This window comes from Ammodytes marinus (assembly GCF_949987685.1).
Source record: "Ammodytes marinus genome assembly, chromosome: 7".
Classification (NCBI taxonomy): Eukaryota; Metazoa; Chordata; class Actinopteri; order Uranoscopiformes; family Ammodytidae; genus Ammodytes; species Ammodytes marinus.
Window position 1 is genome coordinate 6,836,911 of NC_137211.1, and position 18,357 is coordinate 6,855,267.

Genomic DNA, 18,357 nt, shown 5'->3' on the forward strand with positions numbered 1-18,357 from the left:
TCGAGGATCTTGGACATTTGTTGATATCCTTCCTGCACAGAACAGCATCAAGAGTGAACATGTGCGGTGTGCACAGCAATGACCTCTACTGCTCAACCAGAGAATCCAATTCTCTATCCACGGGACTTGTTGGACGTTTTAAATCCAAAAGGCCTTATAGCACACCACTGTATACACCTTGGTGTGTGTGCCACAGTAGAAACAGATCCGCTTCACAAAAAGAAATGTTACAACATGTACAGTCGAACAATGTATGCCCATATTTGGCGTCATAATTCATTTGTGACATTTTGTATGCTGCTGTTAGTGGAAGGTGGTTCCCACATAAGGGCCATAGGAACACACACACACTATTTGCCATAGCTAATCACTTCAGATTTTTGTGCACTGGTATTTTCACATATAAGTCTCTAATATATTTTTATCACATCACATGTTTGGCAACGAGGCCATTAAACTGACATGCTTATGATTTCATACAATGCTGTTTTATAAATAAATTATTTTCTCAATTATGTCCATTCAATGAAGCCACAATCATGTTGTAAAAAGGGAAATATTTTATTTAAAGTACAAACCATAACAGGTACAAATTGACCTCCAAAGATCCCACCGTCCTCCCCCCCTGACAAAAAAAAAAGTTCTCCCCAATATGGGGTGAGAAAAATTCACAAAAAATCAGTTATCCTTTGTATTCAAAAATCCTCTCATTGTCATAAATATGTACAACTTCTTCGTGGAAGTCCTGGAGAGTGAAAATGGGCTATGAAAAAAAAAGAAAGAAAAGAAAAAAAACACAGTTTCTTCTCCTGATGTAACCGAGAGGAAGTAGTAAAACGATCCACACAATGTCATTATAAATAATGGGTTGAGAATTTTCATACAGACAATGTTAAACGTTTTAAATCAAATACCGAATAGGGATGTGAAGCATTTCACAAACATTAAATCTCTATCCTATTGGAGGGGGCGTGTATGACAAGAGTCTGAAGAGGAAAACAAATGTAAAACATATGGTTAGTGTATTATGGTGTTTGGACAGGTGCAACAGCAGAGCACATAAATTATCAAACTATGTCAACACACCCGAGTTCAACTCAGATACTGAATGTTTCTGGTGTTGGTGTGGCTGTGTGGTATAAAAACTCAGTGAGATCAGAGAAAAAGTGGTCCAGCGATGAAGTGGTGAATGCATCTTAAGTGGAAAAATTGGATTTCAAACTAAATAAAAAGAGTAAAGGTTTCACACATAGTGAGAAGTGAATGTGACAAAAACCTCACAACAAAAAGGATTGACGCAAAGCATTCAGCTTGATCACAAATAGAATATAAAACAAAAGAAAGCACTGTAATATTAAAAAGAGTGAATATAAATATTGCACTTCCAAACAACATTTAGTTCCCAGTGCCTAGTATTTTATCCCTTTGTTAGAGGTACAAGACATCCTGTAGGACGCTGACATCTGGACGGCAGCCTTATACAGCCTTTTTTTTTTTTTTCCACTGAGGGTGTAATTATTTCAAAGGTGCTCCGAGGAACTTTCAGTTGTTGTTCATTCTTGCAACCCCTTTGGACAAAAGAGGTAGAATTTTTACTATACCAATAGTTCCAGGGTCAGGGAACCATGACAAAGGCATTAAAAAAAATAGATAAAAATACCATTCTTTGCATTGATGGTCTCATTCGCTGTTACGTATAATTTATGATCATCAGAGGAACAACGAGACTGTTTAAGAAATATTAAAAAGTTCCTCGTAACACCTTTAATTACTGCAAATTTGACTGTATTGTTTGCTGTAATGGCTAATAATAATGGCTTAACCTCAACGATCTCAAGCTACGGAGGTGTACAGGAAAAATGGGACTAAGCAGTGGGAAAGGTAACCAATACATACACATAACAAACATTCATAAATATACCATTCGCACAAATGCACGTATGCATTAAGTCACACACGCAAGCAAGCACACGCAACCCTAAACCCCTAACCCACAGACATGAAATATTTACATTTAAGGCACATAATCTATGTACATGACATTTAAAAGAAACCAAGACAAAGCATTTTAAACGTTCAGTCCCTGTAGCCTTTTGGTAGTGGGTGTTGACGTCAGCTACTTCTCTCTCCAAACGTGGGCAGCTTTTACCCAAAAGACAATCAAGAATACAGTATCTCACAGTAACACACGCACTGCAAGCTGAAAAACGGATCCTTTACACTCAAGTAGAGTGATGATCCTGCCTGCTGTCAGTCAGACTAAAACTCTCTGTCAAGGCTACAACATTGCTGATTGTCCAGTCTTTGGTTCAAGACATCATCGAGGCCACGGCCATTAACGCTGCGGTCTCCCCTATGAGCGTCATTTGCTAACACACTCTCCAAGGTAACGCTGTATGCTCCCCTTAGCATTGTTTACAAGTACACGGTCTCCATGCTAAGTGAGCTTGACCCCAAACCTAGCATGAGTAGCAACTGCAAAATATTATTCAGGAGAAAGCCACTTTTTTTGTCAGACAGAAGCGCCACACTTGGTTCAAGCCTAACGTGAGGTTCCACAGGTCTACTAGTATGGTGGTTCCAGTCCCATCCCGGCGGACTATACGCAACAATGACGAACGCTAGCATTGGTTAACTCTGAACACAAACAAACAAAGCGATCAGTAGGAGTCAAAAGTAATCACTCAAAGGAAGGTCAGTCAGTCTTGTAGGTGTCTTTGGAATATTATCAGTAGATTTCCTTTGAGTGCAATAAACACAACTCAACCCAGCGCTGTCCACCAACCTGAGGCAGAGAGACATCTTCTTTTTTTTTTATGAACACTAGATAAAACATCCATCCATGCATTTTTTTTGTGCCCGCTTATACTCCTTAGGGTGCTGCTGGGTTAACCTATCCCAGCATGCACTAGGGCAAGAATCTGGGGAACACACTCGACATTCATTAATGAAATTAATTCATGTAAAACTTGAAATGTTGTGATAGAATCTAAGCTACAAAACAGATAACGTTTCAACATTTAGAAATGTAATAATTCCTTTGCCAAGTAAATGTATTCGCCCTAAACCTGTTCATGGATTTTCTGTCAATAAACCCATGTGTTCAGGAGATACCAGGAGAATACTTTCAGCGTAGTTCACAGCTCCTGGCTGCAACAAGCTACATGTGGCCTAATCCTGTCAGAGGCAGTGAACGCATCAGATGATTAGCACCAAAATACACCACAGTTAAAGGGGTAACACAGAACTCTCCATCACAGGCATCCCACTGCATCTACAGGCTAACGGTAGCCTGTTCTCCTTTTGCAGTCACCTTCACGTTACTCAGTCTCATTGTGGCCTTGATGCATTGAGAGGAAAAAAAAAACTGCCAACGTGACAAGAAGATATAAGTTAAAAAAAATTAAAAATAAAACATTCATTTGGCTTGGAGATCTTTGGATTTTTGTCTTCATCTAGTGCAGCACAGTGGAGTTCCAGTGGTCTCTCTTTCTTTCGCTTCAACTCTTCAACTGCTTTTTCTAATCCACTTCTATTTGTTCCATCGTCTTTCTCCGTTTGCAATCATATGGCCAGGTACTGTGGTATTCTGGTAGGTCTGGTAGGTCTAGGCCTCTGAGGCAGCCTGTGGTTTGAGTTGAGCCTTCTCCATGGCCGTGCCGTAAGGTAGGGATCGCTTGAAGAAGCCAAGCTACCAGAAAAAGTAAGACATTAGAAATGAGTATAGATCTAATCAGTTTAATTGCACTTACGTTCCAATTCAAAGCTATAGTGCGTAACTTTTTCATATAAATGAATGTCGATTTTATTCAAGCCATCGCCAAATAAATTGACACAAAGTGGATTAAGCCTATCAGCTCCACACAACTCTCTCTCTGTATGTTTCAGAATGACAGAGTTAGAAAAGTGGTATCCACAGACAGTGTTGTTGTAATGATTCAGAATTCCTCATGGGGGCGACACAAATTACGCACTATAGCTTTAAGTACACACAGTCGTGAAACATTTTTAAAGCACTGACCTTGTATAGGACATAGATGAGTAGAGCCAGAAGCAGTAAACCAGCCAGAATGGCCAAGATTATGATCCACAGAGGAACTGAGTTTTCAATATCAGGCTTGTTCCATATCACCGGGGTCACCACCTGAGCACAAAAGCAAACGTTCATCAGTTTAAGTCAACGAAGACATTTAAATGATCCCTTTTGTATGAAGTAAACCCTCTGGAATGAATGGATGAATTAAAGATCTTCTATACCTTTTTGTGTCCACTGGGAGCATATCTTGGTAGGATGGCGTAAGGCATCTTCAGCACACTGTATCTAGCCAGGCACTCCAGCACATACTGCTTGTAGGATCTCTGAAGGAAGTAACAACATAAGTAAAAAATCAGTTTCAAAATGCATGCAATTCGCCAGTTATACACTAGGTGGCGACAGAGACCGTGCACTTTTTCCAAAAGGAAATCCCTTCAGCATTCCTGTCCTATGAGAAGCTGTGATACCAGATAATGCATTTTCAATGCATTCACATATATGACCCGTGCATCTTGTGAAACAGCATGAAGGAGGCAGTAAACAATCTGTCAGTAGCTCAGACACAGCAGGCACGGGAACCAAAAAATGTTAGCGAGTAGTAACTGGCTGCAATTTAGATTCTTGGTTAGCAGCATGTCACATTTGTTGAGGCAAATATGTGAGAGCAAGCATACTGGCAGCCTTAAGAACTGATTCAGAACCAGTGCTGAATCCTAGTCAACACAAACAAATATGGGAGAGCGACTACTGCAGCTACAGTGTGTGTCTTTGCCAGCTGCACATTTGGGGTTTGATGCTTTGATGAAAAATGGCTTCTTACTTCCTGCCAAAGCCTGACATGAGAAAATACACAGGCACCGGTGGGAAAAGGCTAATCTATAGTGCACAGGCTTTTCCTCTGCTGGGCCGTAGTCAACTGGTGGGAACACGTGTTCATGCACAGTACATAGTATAGTGAGTGTGTAAGACAACGGGTCATCCATACAAACCTCCATGAAGGTCTCGGCCCAGACGCGGGATCGAACTTTGAGGATGGCGGTGGTGCCCTTCTCCAGCAGACCCACGTTGCACTGGACCGCCCAGCAGTCCGCATTAGAACAGGACTACAGGGACAGAGAAGAAGGAAATAAGATGATGTTAATTTAATGCTAATTACGTTTGTCATTGTTGTGCATAGATAGAATCTAAAAATTATATCATTCCAAATCTAACTAACTGTTAGAACAGAAATGTGAAGGACAAATGAGAACCATGTAAATGCTGCGAGACTTAATAACTAAAACAAAGAGCCCAATGTTATGATCTCTCTTCCACGCCTGCTTCAAATTAGATTGAAAGAATGTCATGAGACTGTAAAAATGCAGCATGCGCCACTCTCCATATTATTGCCCAACCACTAAAACCGAGCCCATTTTTTCTCAAGGGTGTAGAATACACAGTCTTAATTGGAACCCCATAACGCAGCTTGGCATGTTTAACATTTTTAAAAACATGCACACACTGTCCTAGAGCTATAAGTTCTGCTGCTAGACCACCAACTACACCGAGAGCATTCGGCGGGGGCTTCCTACGGGAGCATATTAGTTTTATCACACAGAGTACAGGGCAAATACAGCAGGAGGAAAGACAGTATAACCGCCTCTTCGTTCCTTTAGGGTTAGACAATCTTAATGAGCACATTCAGACAGACAGGAGGGAGCAAATCAGTCCACTTCCTCTTGGTAGACCTCCATGATGCCCCAGAGCACCAGGGCCACGAAAATCACACAAACGTGGACCGATGCCAAAGATGCCTCACACCACAGTCCCACATATCCTCCCTGGTGGGATTATAAAATACAGTCTGGCCCTCACTACACAGCTGCTGTATACACAAAGCATAAGCATAAGGTAGATGCTAGCTTCTAGAAAAGTGCTGAGATGATTGGACTGCAAATATGCGGGAATTTGACGTATCGAGCACAAATGTTAAACAACCGTCCCAATCATATGGCCAGATGTTAAACAACTGCTGGGCTAAGCCTCTAAGAATCTGAGGATTATTCTGCTGTAAATCTTCCGTACATGCATTCCCTCTGGGTTCTGTATTATTGGCGGACAGAAGGGCATGGATGGTTAATAAATATTTTACTAATGGTTCATAGTAAGCCATTAATTATACCAAATGTTTGGCTTGCTAGGTTGTTGAAAAATCCCTTTCGCTGGTGTTGTTTGTACATGACAATGATGCACTTTCAATGTCAGTCATTCATTTACTAAGTAAATATTTGGTTGCACACTTTCTCAAGTCTAGAGTTACGCATGTTAATAAGTTCTTCTATCACAACCTGACAATCCCAACGTATCTTTAACGCTTACAGCAGATCAATAAAGCATAAGTCAATTGTTTATCAACCACTAATAAAGCCAAATTAGATTGTATAATAGTTTTGCTTGTAAAACCGCCAATACATACTAATACAAAATGACAGTACGACAATAGAAAGTATCCAAGTAATGATGAAATGCCTTTTGATTATTAGCGCAATTAAAGGCAGCCCTTTGTTGTTCATGCACAGCTCAGCTCTTCAAAGCCTAAGGGAGGTCATTTCAAAATTCTCAGCCTATGACCTAAGCCGACGGCTTCGTCCGAGCGTGGCTAAACCCCAAACACACCGTGATCAAGGGACACTTTGAACAGAGCTGACTGTCCTCCCGAGCGTTAAAAAACAAAAGTGCAGACGCAGGAGAAACGGTAGAATGGGCTCCTTCATGCTAATGTTGTCATCGGGCATGCTTGATGAACGAGCACAGTTAGGAGCGACGGGCGCGCGGACAAAGAGCTTCTTTGCTGGAGGCAGGTAAACACGGACGGGAGGCTAGAAAGGGAAGCTATACCTTCAGCTGGGTGGATCAATAGGGCCAGTGTGTGTTTGGGGAGGTGTGGGGGGGTATCACAACACCCACACACCAAAATGATGGAGCAGTCTGTGAAGGAACTAGTGCATCACTGACAAAAAGCCACCCGTGTGTGCTTTGTCATATCAGCCTCTCCACCCGTTTTAATGTTAATCACCTCAACGGGACAGGCCCGCGCCCTCTGACCCCTCCCTTTTAACGACATCATAACCTAATTACCCAATCCCAGGAGGCTCATATAAGATCAGGGCCAGTGTCACCTAAAATAGACCCAGACCCGCACACTTAACTGCAGGGCAGCAAAATGAATTGTTCAAACCTTGGGTCATTCTGTTTACAGTTTCCTGACTTGCAGCTGTGCGAGTGAAACAAAAAGGGGTCTTAACTACATAACCACATTTACCCTAAACTGTAGACTCAAGCTCCTCATTCACTCGCTTTCAAGTGGCCTATTGCATTACAGACCTCACCTTTTGGCCCGATGATGTTGATGTTGATGCATGCATACAACGTTGTGTATCTACAGAAAGCGACAATTGGTGTTTAAGCGACTTACCAAGTTAGTGAGATGAGCCAGTTGATTCTTGTGGACGTCCCTCCTTTCGACATGGTGCTCATGTGCCTTCAGTGCAAGAATAGGTGGATCTGACGGCAGGCGCTGGAGCTAAAGGAGAGAGGAACATAAATACACACACACATTAGGACAATATAGACAGTGAATTCCCCAGGCAGAGGAGCACGCCACCCTTTCTGGTCAATATAACCCTAATGTTAGCATGACCTCGAGGCTTTTTCCTCATTAATCACAAAGCATGTGATCGCTTCTCAACATGGATTCTCATGGAAATGGACCGTATACTTAGCAATACACCAAGGGGGGGGGGGGGGGGGGGGCAAAAAAAACAACATTAGCTCACACAGCTAAGATGGATGACTATTCACGACCCCGCTCAACATCTGTCATGCTTCATATGTAAACACAAACAAGTGCGCCGAGATGCTCTAGCCCACAAAATCCCAAAGCTGCAACTTCTTGGAATAAAGGGGGGGAGCGTGTACTGTACTCTCTGTATGTCGAAGATAAGTGAGTGTGTATTGCTGGCCTAGGGTGAGGTGTGGCTTCATCAAACTGTGCTGAGCAAAGGGAAGAGCTCAAAACTTCAAAGCGCTGGTTGGGGTAAGTGTCCTGGGTGGGGCTGAGAAGCAGGGAGGGAGGAGGTGGGTGTGGGCTCCAACCGACCAACGGGATGTTACACATGTTAATCATACATGGGAATCGGCGGGAGATGTTGGTCTGGACTTGGCCTCATTTGACCCCCCTATACAGGACAGTTACACACTTACTTTGAGGTCTCTGTGGTTCATGTGTTTGTCGGCGGTGCAGTTTATGGGGCCTTCCGTGGAGAACTCCAACGGGTAGAGGAGAGTCTGACCCTGGACACTGAAGGGGCAGCGCAGCTCAAGAAGGGTGTGGCTGATCCGACTGGGCCCGTTGTTCACCAGCTGGAGAGAGAAGGGGAAATTAAATGGGGGGAACGTTAGTATGAGAAGAATTCAGAAAACTTCAAAACCCAGCCTGGATCTTTCCCTGAAAACTCCAAGAGCGGCTTGATTGTTTCATATTTTAGTTGGAGCTGGGAGGTTGCAAAATATTTTTTTCCCCAGGCTGAATCTTTCCTATTTTAATATGTTTCCTTAATCTGCTTAATCTACAAATAGGTCACCTAGAGTACAGCACTGTTAAATCAGAGTCTAGTGAAAGTAGATATGCACGGATTGAGAAATGGAGTTCTTCAGTTTTCCTTGTCGAGTTGACCTGCTTTAAAGGTCACATGATTTTATACACATTTTCAGGTTCGAGAATGTAGTAGGAGTAAGAAGATAAGAACTGTGTCAGAAAGATGGAAAAAAAGAGAGAGGGTTGTCTTTTCGCATACTTTGGGATTCTCCAGACACACCAGAGACCCATATTAATGTTGAAAAACCATTAAAAAAAAACAGTAGGATCTGCATTCCAACCCAATCTGCTCAGGCAACAATGAGTCTGCATAGCTAAGAAGAACATGGCTGGTTACCTCATAGACGTGTTCCACTGAAGGCCCAACATCCTGCTCATCCTCGTAGACTTTGGTCACCTTCCAGTTGGCCGGTGGGAAGAAGACCTTATCTGGTCGGGACACACTTTAAAAACACAAGCGAGGATATGAGACCATGCAACCGGAGAAATTCCAAAAGTTTAAACAGGGGTAAATCCTAACACTTGACTCACCCTTGCAGAATGACATCAGCCTGAACAACCACCTCCAGCTTGTAGGGTACGACCTCACTGTGGGAATTATTCTCGTTTTTACTGTGAGAGAAAAGGAAAAAGATTGTGATAAGATGGTGTCGTTTTAGAGCTGTGGAGATCAGTATCAGAATCCATACATATTCTATTGATAGTTTGTTTCTCAGTTGTATGTTGACATCAAGGTTTACCTGCGAATCTGAATCTCAAACTGAACCGTTTTGTGCGTGTCCTTCAGCCGTGGCACCGTGAAGCGCAGTCCTGCCCACAGCTGCAAAGTGGAAATTCCAACATATTAATTATATGATTATCAATGTGTTAAAAAAAAATACATATTTCCCATACAAGCAACTAACGAGTAAAAGGCACAAAAGAAGTTTGTTACAAACATCGCATTAACTAAAACTATAGAATGTTTGTCTGTTCTGTGCGACTGTAGAAACATGGCAGTGCAACATGGTGGCCTCCTCCTCTCCTATGTAGATATAAAAGGCTCTTTCTAAGGTAATAAAAAAAACTATTATATTCAAGGGATTACACTAACTTAAACAAACTGATGAATACTTAATTCCATTTCTACCAAGTCTGTTCCGAAAAACGCCAATTCCCGTTACACCCTGTGCCAGTAAGTACCTCTGCATCTATCTATTTATAAACTGAAATGGAGTCTGTCTTTCTTTTCCAGTTAACATGTAGTAGACGGGCTTCCCCTGTAGACCTATTAAAATCTTGCCAGCTTGTGACTCCATCATTAAAAAGGGGAACTCTCCCCAGCAGGGAGCTGAGGGCACAGATGGAGCCTGTACTTCCTGTCACAACATTTCCTAACACACAGCACCTTTTCCTGCGCTGTCCCCACCCAACCTGAGGACGACACACAACCCTTTTGTTTTTTCCTACAAAGAACAGGAAATCATGATGTAGGAATCAACTGTTTACCACTATTAAAAAGCTAGAGTTGGGTATTCTGGAGACAGCTAGTTGTCAAAATCACTTTTGTCAAATTCAGTGAATATCTCCTTACAATCCACTATAGGTTTGTACTGTGTGTGTGTGTCCTGAAGAAAAAATCCAGTGTTAATATACAGCATAGGCTCTGTAAATGGGCATGTTGCTAGCTACAATTGGTCCCCTTTGTTCACATACCCTTTGTTTACATACCAGTTTATAATGCCTAGACTGTGTATTATCACCAGATTTCCTTTCAGTGCACACACAGCAACAAGCGTTCTCCAGAATCGCTGACTCCATCTTTAAAAACACTTCAGATGCAGTGCCATTTCCTATAATCCTTGTATCCATAAGTCATGTAGCTAAAAAGGGTGCTTACATTAGTGCCAGACTTCATGGGGTTGCCCAGATCACAGCTGAGGTAGCGGGTCTGGTTCTGGTCCGTCTCATAGCTGCAGGTCAGCTGGGTCAGGCTCTGAGAAACAAGAGGACAAATTGGTCAAACCACATTAAAAAGACCATCACCACAAAAGAGGCCAGCATGTGTAGCCAATGTCCCAAGAGACTCATTAGATTTCTGGAAGTTATGGGTTTTTTGGTGGGTTTTTCACATTTCTAGTCACCTCATTATTGCGGGAGATACCGCTGTAGTCGGCTTCGGGGGGCAACACCACATACAGCTCTGCCTCGTACGCCCCTCCCTCACCCTCATTCCGCGCATTGAAAGTCAAGGTCAGCGAGTTGTCATCACCCAGGTAGACTTCCTTCCTGTTCCTGAGAACCCAACCAAAGAGAGAGAGGGGGGGGGGGAGAGAAATGATCACTAAAAGGGTCAACGGTCAAGTTAGATGGTGTCAGGACTCCGTAGACAAATAAATATGGAAAGAGTTGTGTTACACTGTTATGAGTAAACAATGAAATTCTTTGTTTGTGTCCGCTGGCACTGGCAGAAGTTTGGGCAACAAATTGCTGTTGCTTTAATGAGGCTTGTAAATTATCAGCCTCTGTGCTTGCCATATACATTTTTTCACTTAAGTGCCCAGTGACATAAAAACATAAATTTGACTTATCTCACAAACCCCACCCAATTAAATTAAATGTTTTCCGATGTGTTGATAAAGTCAAACACGTTATACAACACTGGTGTGGTACTATAAAACAACTCCCCCTTCCTTGTTCTCTCTCACTCCTCCCCACCTCCGAACACAGCCGAGAACAATGAGAAAATTCCATATGGGAAGGCCACACAGACGTTTTTAATTACAGCGCGCTCTCATAAAGCAAGGGGTAGCATAGCAAGAGAGAGAGAGAGAGAGAGGATTTTCTGAGGCTGATCCTCTGCCGGCCTTGCGAGTCAACCGTGGTCTGATTCAAACTGGCATGGCACTTTTTAAACCAAACAAGGGCTCAAAATTTGAAAACGCTTAAAGCTTCCCTGAGGGACTCTTGGTCAAACAGGTTATGTGCTTTGGCAGCGCAACAGAAGAAACAACATGGCAGCAGTGACGGATTTTTTTCTTCTTTGAAAATTCCGTTCAATCACGGCCATCCCCACGTCAACCCCTCAAAACTGCTATTAGGCTTTTTCTTAATTTACTGCAGACCAGACAAAAACACCAAGCTATTATCGTAATTGCACCAATAATACTTTCTACGGCTACGATTTCTGCAGTTGCACTTTTGGATGGAGCGCGTTTGGCGGCGGCAAAACACGCGCTCACAGCAGGTTGTTCCACGTGTGATGGATCAGCCATACGTTTAGGAAGAAATGGAGGCAGATGTTAGATAAATATAGGAAAGTCAAATCAAAATGACAGAGCAGAGGAAGGGAGTATCAGGGAGGCTTGTTATTTTTGAGGAAAATGCTAACAGATTTCTCCAATCAAAGTGTGGCAGGCAGGGTGCTGGGGCTCCCCATCCCCTCAAAACAGATCATCCCTCTCTTCTCATCCTGTCTTTCCTCCTTAAACTGTCCTGTCATAGTACCTATACAGAAGGGTTGCTTCCTGTTTTCAGAGGGATGCTGTACCCATACTGTACTGCAACACAGTGGCTATTAACAGTTCCCCCTCTGGTATGCTAAACTAAACAAGGCAGCGGAACAACACAAACAGCTGTATTTACGCTTTAGCGCTCAAATCCAAGTTCCTACCTTAGGAGTGGAGGTGAAGAGTTCAGCGTCTGTGACCCCCGTTCACAGTTTAGCCTGTCCTATCCGCTGCATTCTAATGTATTTTCTGTGAATTTCATATGCTATGGGATTCTTCAGAAGCGTATAAGGAAATGAAGGGACTCACCCTTGGACTGCCAGCTTTAAGTCGGGAACGCAGATGTTGTCCTCTCCACAGTCCAGCAGAATCTGAGTCTGAAAGATGCACAGAGAAGATGATAAAAGTGTTTAATAGGGTGTGCAGATCACGTACAGTACAGTAGGTTCTGACTGAAAGCACATTTCTTTTGACACGTGTAAAGAATTAGACGCGCGAGATAAATCAGATAACTGTGTAAGGAAGACAACAGGATGAGTGTAGCAAGATGCAACATGTGGTATGACTAATACATTCTCCCCCCTCCACCGCCTCCCAACCACAGTCCAACACACACACACACACACACCTGCACTGCAGTCCCCCTTTATCTATAAGACATCATCACTTCACTTCAGACAGTTAAAAACAATGCTGTGGCACGGGAGGGACGATGACTGACTCGGTGAGGTCATGACGGGCACAGACGCTCTCCCCTTAAGCAGCTGTGCCAACACACACACACACACACACACACATGCTTTCAGTTTGCGACGTAAGAGAAGGAAATGATGAAGAGAGCCCAGCAAAGAGACCCGTGCCAGAGGAGATACTCCTGTGGACAGCCTACTCAGAGCACAAAGCTGCCAGCTCCCCACCAGCTCTCCACCAGTGTCCCACATCTGAGCGCTATGTGGCAAACCACATGGGCTTTCACCACACGCTACGCCACCGAGCCAACCGCAGCAGTATGGGATCATATGGAGAGAGAGAGGGAGTGAGGAACTATACAGCCTAGAGGGGAGAACTCATTGAGACACAGGATATCTCTGTTGACCTGAAAGGCAGAAGCGGGGGCACGCAGATTACAGTGGAGGCAAAGACAACAAAGGAACAAGAAACACTGGCGGATAAGTGGATAACCGCTGGACGTGTGGCAGGGGGAAAGCTCCGCAGGGACCGCCAAATTGCATCCCGCTGCGGCTCTGACAGTGCGATGATGCTCATGACGATCAGGATAATAAATAGAAATGGAGGAGGAGATTAGAGGGAGCTAAGCCGCCGCCCCCTTGTCATTACACAAGCCTGGGGTTCTAATTATGGACACCATGGTAACCGCCATGCTATCTCAGCCACATGTGCACCCATGGTCTATACATCTGTGCAGAGTAGGAATACCATGTTTGTAGGACACTGTATATAAACAACAACAACGCTGAACTCAGCATGTGACTTAATGATGGCAAGCGTCATGTGGAAAAATAAAAACCCTAATTAGGCAAAATGAGTGGAGTATATCAAAGGTGCACTATGCAGTTTCTGAGGAGGGGGATTTGTTTACATTTGCAGAGCTTGCAGTTAGTTCATAAAACATAACAAAATAATGTTGAGGCACCAAACGTAAGACTAGAATATGTTTGTAAACAAAACTGTGGGCCCTGCTGCTGTTAACTACAACCGTGACACACTAACTTTTCAAAAAGTGTTCCCAGGGATCCAATTTTCCTGTGAGGAAAGTTTACTTATTCACTTATAAGAATATACCTAGGAAAATGTTCACTTCTCTCACACACACCCACAGTTACATAGTGCACCTTTAATCAAATTCAGGCTCATTTGTCCGGATGTTATTATTTCACAAACGTGGCTTTGATGAACAATTTTAGCCATTTTCCAGTTCTTAAAACTGGAATCCTTTCTGCTTTGCCTTTCCCACACGATCTAAGAACCTGACTGCAATTAATAGATCCATCAAAACGCCATATCTTCTTATAGAAACATGTGGAAGATGTTAAGAGTATAAAGTGAATCTGTGCCGAAAAGACATCAACCATCTCTCGTTCTCATTCCAGCTCGGGGAGAGTAAGCGCTTGGCACAGTCAATGAAATGTTACATGGGCCCGCCACGCATTCTCAAAGCATATGTGGAAATCAATAGGGCATCGTGTGTCTGATCAAGGCTGAGGCTGCGGTACAGCGTTCACCATTCGCTGTTTATACGCCGTTACATTTACACAGTCTAACGCAAGATTAATGAAATATGTTGGCAGGCTGACACAACTCCCACTCCCCTTTTACACACACACACACACACACAGATCAGGTTTGCCCTTTGTGGGCATTTGTGTTTAAGGATGACGTTGTAGCTATAGGGCTTGTCTCAAGGTCCTGGTTGGAGGCCCGACAACTTTGATATCTAGGAAGGACATCAATGACAAGGTCCAGTCCTGATCCAAGATGACTGAGATAGAAACACTTCAGGAGAAAGAAGTGGGAGAAAAGGAGGAGATGAAATTACGCTGTTTGCTGTTCCACAAACGCTCCAATCCTGTGGCTGTTGCCGTGTGCCACAGCTGAAAGGATGCCCACATGTTGAGCCAACCCTACTCACTGCCAGAGGGAAAACTGGGAAAAATGCCAAGTGATTTCAACCAGATGGGCAAATACCTTGACTGTTGTGCCCCACCCTGGAATATCTACCAAATCTCGTGCGTGTGCAGCTCTGGAACCAGTCACCTACAGTATGTACTGTTAGGCAGCCAAGCAGATTGAGAGCAATTCCTGCTGGGAAGGGAAATACTGCACTGTACATATGCCTCACATTTTCATTTTTGAAAAACAGGCTTTATTTCCAGACACTCTGGACCCTTTCCCAGCAGAGTGCTTCAGAATTTACATGATAAAGGACAGACTCCATCTTTTATCAGGGAGAAGGACAGAGTTGGGGAGTAGCTGGCCAGAGATACGGGGAATGATTAGTCATTTTTTTGTGAATATTCTTATCGTTAGCTCAGAGAGAATTGGTTTTCGCAATCAAGGAGAAAATGCACTTTACTAGGGAATTCAACCATGCATGCAGTTCACTCTAGGGTTAGTTAAAGCATATTGAAGAAGTGTAGCGCATGTCACAGTACCTTCTGCTCGATCAGGTTGGTGGCCTGATAGTTGAGGATGGGCCTCAGGCCGTGGGAGTCTGCTGCTGCTGTTGGATCCAAACTGAAGTTCAAGGCCACGTAAATGGAGGAAAGTTTATCCCTGAAGTCTTTCTCATCCTGCAGTGAGGGAAAAACATTCCAGGTTTTTTCGTCAGATGCAATTTGTACAAAAAGGGAGGATGTGTTGTTTGCATCATACTTCTAAGAAAACCACTGCTACTGCTTTTTAGAAAACCTTTTGGCCTGTAGCTTTTTTTTTTACTAAGTGCACACACTTAAATCACAGGATGAATAATCAATGTCATATAGAGGTTTCTTAATAGTGAGAAAAATAGACATACTCTGAGGTAGATCTTTGTGTGGTTGCACACACGCTCCCCATGGCGCAGCCTCACACTCCTCTGGAGCAGGGGCTGCTGGGTATCCAGGAACAAAGCCCTCTTCACTGCACTTTTCTGCTTGTGCTTGTGACTGTCCAGCTTCACCTCCACCTGGAAATCTGGAACAAGTAACGCACACACAAATGGGCATTCATGGCATGATGAATGTTCTTGAGTCACATAATGACAGGTTTGAAAGAAAAAAGAAAGAGACCTCCATAAATACTCCGGAGCACACACAATGTAGTCCAATGTTACTGAAAGTTAATGGCACAGGGGGAACATTTGTATATAAAGGAAGGAGTCATTTGAGATAATAACTAGGGGGGTTGATAGGAGATGGGGGGACTGAGCGGTGGATCACAGAAGATGTTCGGCCCTTTTTTTTGTCATAACAGAATCCAAACAGCTACATCACATGCCAAAACACTATAACCTACAGAGGGTTATGGAATCAAAACATTTCCGTCGGTGGCTGTTTGACAATTCCTTTAGTTGTAATAAATTGCAGATGTGGAAAATTGGCTCACCTAGTGCGTCTGGTAGGTGCTTCCCATCTGCGGTTATGCAGAAACTCAGGTTGACACTGTTTTGGAGAGGATAAGGGACAAGGACACAGTGAGCGACTCGTGTTGCTTTATGGCAGAGATTCAGCATAAACACACTGTACGTACAAGACACCTCAGTTGCCCTCGCTTGTTCTCTCTCCACTTTCCCTCATGGCCTCACTTTCTCTTGTGTCAGCTCCTTACATGGTTCACATTACCAGGCGACGCGTAATGGGGATACGATGAATAATATGACAAAAATGCTGAGAGACATACTGTACTCGCATCTGACCGCTTTGGCCAGCCAAGCTGATAAATCAGTGTGTCTCCGCTTCCACCAACAAGCCACACACACACACACACACACACACACACACACACACACACACACACACACACACACACACACACACACACACACACACACACACACACACACACACACACACACACACACACACACACACACACACACACACACACACACACACACACACACACACACACACACACACACACACACACACACACACACACACACACACACACACACACACACACACACACAACGAAATAGCAGAGTTAAGAAGGGTGAAATTGGGCAACGACTCAAGTTTCAGCGCTGACCATTCAGTGACTGTCTATATAAGCCTACAGCTCTCTCCCATGACATCAGCTGCACAACACGCTGCTGCTGTTGTCCAATAGTCTGCAACCCCCCAAAACCCCCAATCCTCTTAATAGTTAACCCTAGGCAAAAACTGGAAGAAGTGAGAAAGGATAAAGAGAGAGTCTGTTGATGAAAAATACACAGGAAAGGGAAGCGAGGTGACAAATGAGACAGCAAGACAAAGCGGGTACACCATGGGCTTCTTTGGAGGAGTTATAACTTCATGTGTATGCTCCTGTGTCCGCCTGTGTGCGCGCGCTCGCGGGAGTCTACGTGTCCTGATGTTTCCCAGCTGTGCTCCCACCACCAAACAATATCTCATTCAGAGCAACAGCAAGAAAAAAAACCTCCCAGCCCCTCCCCTCCCGCACTCCCTCCCATTATCCCTTGTGCTCTGCCTTCACCCCCACCGAAAAGAAAACTCCTCATCACCCAGGCAACGTAGTGTAATCAAGACACATGTGTATACAAGAGTTTCCTTTATGGATCGAGATCTGGAAAAGGGGGGGAAAAAGCTAGACACGTGAGCAACAGTGTCAACCATGTCGAGCGGGGAGCAACCGTCGTCTGTTTCCTCTCCCCCCTTTTTTCATGAACACATTTTGGAGGAGGCCAAAAAAACAGCTAACAATGCAGCTATTCAGCATGTTATTCCTCTGCTACTCGACAGAAAACAGCGTGATGTGAAGACATTTTGAAAATAAAGGGCAGATAAGAGTAGCTCTCTGTATAAATTAATACCGTGACTTCGGATGTAAAGGTTACTCCTTATCAGAAGCTTCCTGTCAGGATATGAGTGTTTATGCATTGGGGGGATAAATGGGGAAGCCCATCTTTTTTGCAGTTGTCTCAAATAAAAAGCCAACAGAGCAGCACTGAAGCCTGTCTGAGTCACAGGAAGTTGAGCAGTAGGCTACAAGCTATACTCACCAGGAAACAGGAGTGCTGCTGTTTCCATTGGTGAGTATGCAGTTCTTCTCCTCGGGGTTGATCATGGTGGGGTAAACGGTCAGAGATGCACTGGTGTCAACTATAGGCCGGGATCTGTGGGAAAACAAGAAGGATGAAGATAAGAGACTCAATTGTGAGAGATTGAATTTCAACTTTTACTACCTTTGCAGTAAAATTTGCTTATTCACTTGTCAAGAGTCAAATGAAAAGATACCACTGTCAAACAACTTCGCTTCGGGATACAGTTAGCTTAGTTTAGATTAGCGAAACGACTTGTGGGAAGCAGCTAGCTAGCTCTGTCCAAGGGTCAAAAACTGCCTGCCAGCAATTTAAGCAGCATTTTATGTTTTTAACCCTTTTAACAGATTACCAACACATTATTATGTGTAAGTTAAAGTGAGCTGTGGAGGTGTATATTTATACTTTTGGACGGAGTGAGCTTCTTCTCTCAGTT

At 43.6% G+C, this 18,357-nt stretch overlaps 1 protein-coding gene across 1 annotated transcript in view; it reads right to left on the reverse strand.

The window, feature by feature from the left end:
• Window positions 1–613: 613 nt before the first annotated feature.
• The window catches only part of itga5 (integrin, alpha 5 (fibronectin receptor, alpha polypeptide)), a 38,221-nt gene continuing 20,477 nt past the window's right edge, over window positions 614–18,357 (reverse strand). The window contains exons 15-30 of the mRNA XM_080030981.1: window positions 17,883–17,996; window positions 16,265–16,320; window positions 15,696–15,853; window positions 15,334–15,471; window positions 12,470–12,537; window positions 10,796–10,946; window positions 10,552–10,647; window positions 9,413–9,492; window positions 9,204–9,284; window positions 9,010–9,115; window positions 8,279–8,437; window positions 7,491–7,598; window positions 5,026–5,139; window positions 4,258–4,359; window positions 4,022–4,144; window positions 614–3,691 (exon numbers count right to left, since the gene is read on the reverse strand). Of these exons, the coding sequence (XP_079887107.1) occupies window positions 3,608–3,691; window positions 4,022–4,144; window positions 4,258–4,359; window positions 5,026–5,139; window positions 7,491–7,598; window positions 8,279–8,437; window positions 9,010–9,115; window positions 9,204–9,284; window positions 9,413–9,492; window positions 10,552–10,647; window positions 10,796–10,946; window positions 12,470–12,537; window positions 15,334–15,471; window positions 15,696–15,853; window positions 16,265–16,320; window positions 17,883–17,996 (1,738 nt within the window). The 3' untranslated portion in view covers window positions 614–3,607. The remainder of the gene's footprint in view (window positions 3,692–4,021; window positions 4,145–4,257; window positions 4,360–5,025; window positions 5,140–7,490; window positions 7,599–8,278; window positions 8,438–9,009; window positions 9,116–9,203; window positions 9,285–9,412; window positions 9,493–10,551; window positions 10,648–10,795; window positions 10,947–12,469; window positions 12,538–15,333; window positions 15,472–15,695; window positions 15,854–16,264; window positions 16,321–17,882; window positions 17,997–18,357) is intronic.